At 49.5% G+C, this 4,351-nt stretch overlaps 2 protein-coding genes across 2 annotated transcripts; both read left to right on the forward strand.

Moving 5' to 3' along the window:
• The first annotated feature begins 623 nt into the window (after positions 1–623).
• FOIG_15149 (uncharacterized protein) lies at positions 624–1,789 on the forward strand. The gene is made up of 2 exons (XM_031216475.1): positions 624–1,122; positions 1,173–1,789. Exons 1-2 carry the CDS (start codon positions 671–673, stop codon positions 1,621–1,623), a joined length of 903 nt encoding a protein of 300 aa, XP_031053700.1. The 5' UTR covers positions 624–670; the 3' UTR covers positions 1,624–1,789.
• An 840-nt stretch (positions 1,790–2,629) lies between these two features.
• FOIG_15150 (uncharacterized protein) lies at positions 2,630–4,077 on the forward strand (the record flags this gene model as incomplete). Its single annotated transcript, XM_031216476.1, has 3 exons — positions 2,630–2,722; positions 2,770–2,838; positions 2,888–4,077. 3 exons carry the CDS (start codon positions 2,630–2,632, stop codon positions 3,938–3,940), a joined length of 1,215 nt encoding a protein of 404 aa, XP_031053701.1. The 3' UTR covers positions 3,941–4,077.
• Positions 4,078–4,351: the final 274 nt, after the last annotated feature.

A 4,351-nucleotide genomic window follows, 5' to 3' on the forward strand; every position in this document is an offset into this window, starting at 1 on the left:
CTGCGCAAAGCGCAAATCGAGGCGTTTGTTGTGCACTTGTTAAGGATTTAGGCGTAGACAGGGCCACTTTCTTAACATTTGTATGCCAAGAAAGTGTGATGACAAAGGAAGGTGTTTGATGATGAGAATATATGTTATGTTATGTTATGTATATTTTTCGTCCGGGGGGCCGTGAGCGCCAAGCTTGATTTGAGGTCCGCTCGTGGGTGCAGGGTAGGATTCATTGAATACAACCTAATTTGACCTCGATCAACCTTCAGATACCAATTTCCTCGTATATTTAATTCAATTGAGAAATCCCGACATAGCCTGATATCACCTAATAATTGTCTGCCTTGGAATTCTATCTTAATTCCTTGGAAACGGCGGGCGTCGAGTGTTGAATGATGTGCTGTTTGGGGGCCGTTTGTTTAATCGCCCGCATTCGGGGTTCGCCAAGCGTAACTTTCACTCTGCACATTTCACATAAGGGATAATATCAGCCAACCGAGCTGAAGTTCATCACTCTTGGCAAACTGTCGCGTGACGTAGTAAATACCCAGGAACAATGACGATGATTCCCCTTGGCGTATTTCTTTCAAGCACAAAAGCCCCCGCATGTCGCGTTATGGATCCATTCTTCAGCTTTTTTTGCGCCACTACAGAGTAAGTCAAACAAGAATAACCGAAAATGCCGACTTCTACAGAGTTCTTTGGTGTCACTGCCTATAACCTGGGTCCGTTGACTACAACCTTCTCGGCACCGTCGGCCTGTGCAACTGGCACCGACCATCATGTTATTGTCAACGCAAGCGAACCCGAAATGGTATGGGGCTATCCGACATGCGGTTTCCAAGACCGTGGTAGCTGTATGCCTAGCGGGAAGTCTTATGATTCGCTGCGAAGTGTGACTACACCGCTGAATCGGGCTTGGTATCATTATTACTCGCCTGGTATAGTCTGTCCATCTGGATGGACAACCGCTGGAACCATGATCAAAGAGGGAGAATCATCTCTCAGCGTATCCGGCGTTTTTTTAAGCCGCATACAGGCGTCTACCACCGGAGCGGTGCAACTCGAGCCTGCTGACTTCTGGGCCGAAATTATGAACGTGTCGGAGACAATAGCCTATTGTTGTCCAAGGTATGTTGGCACATATATTCATACACAGCTATCTAGGCTGACAATCGAAGTGATTACGTAGCAAACCCCGCCGGACACTGTTTCTCAACGGTCGGTCCAAGGAGTGAATTCAATTATTCGTCCATGTGCTACACTCCAGCGCCGGTGGACATAATAACTGTCACGAGTTTGGATGGCGCTTCGCTAACGCAGCCATTGATTTCTTTCGACGTTCTGACAACACCAGCTTCAACGTATCTGGATGACAGACTGCTTACTCAGTCACGGTATTCAAGTGACTTTGTTGTTGCTACTTGGGTGCCTGCTGTACCGTTGATCCACCAGCAGTCTGATGTAGACGAAGCGGATGATGAGGATGATGAAGAAAATGATGGTGGAGATGATGGTGATGGTGAGGATACTGATGGAAATTCTGCTTCCACCAAGACTCCAGGGAACGGAATTGTGAGTGTCCTTGGGCTGACTTTGGGTGCACTAGCTGGTATGGGCATGCTTCTGTGATATCTATTTCCATTTCATCTTGACGATTTTGGTTTCGGCCGCCAAGGGATAACATTCGCTTTAATGCAGGGCAAATGTTTACGGACAACCCAATCGCATTTAAGAATTTGCGTTCATAGCTCTATGTATTTCTTAATCTTATACTCTATTATCGAATTATGCTACCTTGAGACATTGATGAAGCTCGGCTCCGGAAGTTTCCAGGGTTCTGTAACATGAGCGATGTGACACTTACGTAATGACGTGGCTCTTTTAGAGGCCGGAACTCGCACCTAATACCTACTCAGGAAATAACCTTATTCGATTCTATCGCAGCGCAATAAGATAGACAAATTATGTGCTCATTCTGAATAGCAAAACCAGGATTATAGCCTCTGACACGGTCCATTGTCATCCGGTAACAATCTGACACGTCTGGTGTAGTAGCCCCTCCAGGGGCTGCCTCACCCAAGACTGAGTAGTAATCGTATACATGAAACAAACCAGCATCGGCATTCGGCAACGTTTCAACCGAACAAATTTATTCATTTACAAAGCACACAAAATTGCGAATGAAACCAAACCCCAAACTTCACATCCCTAGTCGCCGATTCCCAACTCCACTATAGATCATCGATTCCGCCAAGGGAAAGCTTGACAGTCGATCCCAAGTTTGAGACCTGTATCAGCATCTGGGGAAGAGAGAGGCTAGCACTGCCACAGGAGTCCATTCTTGGCGTTTGGTGTATCAGCAAAGTTTCCGAAGTTAAGCTTTTGGTTGAATCTATTTTGAGATCTGTTTTGTAGGGTGTAGCGAGATGGGAAATCATGTATAAGAAGACTGGTTTGTTCCCACCAAACAAAATTCTCGTCATCCACACTCACCTCTCATTTTCAGACTATCAAGATTCGCTTGACGCGACGATTTCTCTTCTTTTTTCGGACTGGTGCCTTTTTTACAATCAATAACTGCTGGGCAGCCTTTTTTCCTTAATTGTTTGAACACAATCATTTGAAAATACTCAATATGTATTTCTCCAACATCGTTATCGGTGCTCTTGCAGCTCAGGCCCTGTCTGGTGACAGAAGGCCGACTCCAGCGCTGGCTGGAAAGTTCGCGGTATGTACTCATTCTCACGCAGTTGGCAACATCACTGACGTAGTTAGGCCTTGATGGCTTCTGCAGCTCTACCAGTCTCAGGTGTGCCAGTGATTGGCCTCATCGAGCCCCGATCCGTAAGTACATATGATTTGATGCAGAGTTATCCATTACTGACAAGAGTAGCCCGAGATCTTGGTGCTAGGTGGTGGTGGTCAGCAGAACCAGGGCCAACAGGATGGCAACGACGATGCTCAAGACGAACAAGACGGCGAGAACGCACAAGATAACCAGAACGGCGAAGACGGACAAAATGGTGGGGGCAGACAAGGCAGAGGTGGTAGGAACGGCAACAACGGCAATGGCCAAGGCAACGGACAGGACCAAGGCAACGGAGGAAATCAGGGCGACCAAGCCACTGCCACCGAGTCCCTTGCTACTGCTGTCGACACAGCCACTAACGTCGCCACGGATGTCGGTGCCATCCAGAGCCGCATTGCCAACGAGACCGTAGTCACTCGATCTCTTGGTCCCGGCCAGCTTGACCCAGGCCAGACTGATGTTGTCAACACTCCTGGCCAGGATGGTGGTGCCGCTGCCACTGAGACTGCTGCAGCTACTGAGACTGGTGCTGCTGGCGAGACCGGAGCTGCCGGTGACACTGCTGCCGTCACTGAAGCCCCTGCTGCTACCGACACTGCTGCCGCTACTGATGATGCCGCTGCTACTGTCACTGTCACCGCTACCGTTACCGTTGACAACGGTAATGGTAATGGTAACGGCAACGGTAACGGCAACGGCAACGGCAACGGCAACGGAAGGGGAAGAAACAGGGATAAGAACAACGGAAACAACGGCAACAATGGCAACGCTGACCAGAACAACGGCAATGGTGCTGCCGACGGGGGTAATGCTCAGAATGGAGACAACGCCCAGAACGGAGGTAACGGAAACGGCAACAAGGATGCTGGCAACAACAACGGTAACGCCAACGACGGCGCTGCTAACGGCGACGCCAACGGTGGTGCTGCCAATGGCAACAAGGGCAACGCTGGTAACAACGATGGTGCCGCCGGTGGTGATGCTGCCGCAGGAGGCGACGCTGCTCAAGGTGATAATGCTGGCGCTGACGCTGGACAAGGCGGTGCCAACGGTGGTGGCGCCGGAGGTCTTCTCGGCAGCATCCTCGAGCGCTTGACAGGAGGAGCCGGTGCTGGTGCGGCTGCCGGTAACAACTAGACAACTCGTATCAAGTTGCAAGAGGACTCTCTCGTATGATACTGGGATTGACTGGTGCAGGACACCGGCGGGCAGGCCTGGGATGATAGATTGGTTCTCGGTGTAGTGTAGTCATATGTACTAGTAATCCAACCCGCTTCTGAACATCCTTTCCCTTCGCAAGTCATCAGACATAGTCATTTCCTAAATCATGCATTTCTGGATTCAGTCTGCAGTCCGCTATTATGTAGGCCTCCTGGTTCATCCTTTCTGGCACAAGCCAGAAGCGAAAGTCCAGTGGCACATAAGTATGATCGCGTAGCGCATGCCCATAGAGAGCCTCCCAGAGTTCATAGAATTCAATCGGATGCCCCTTTCCATTTTCCTGAAAATCCTTATCACTCGCAATTTCGAGCAAATCTTCTGTAACAG

This window comes from Fusarium odoratissimum, assembly GCF_000260195.1.
Source record: "Fusarium odoratissimum NRRL 54006 unplaced genomic scaffold supercont1.48, whole genome shotgun sequence".
Lineage (NCBI taxonomy): Eukaryota > Fungi > Ascomycota > Sordariomycetes > Hypocreales > Nectriaceae > Fusarium > Fusarium odoratissimum.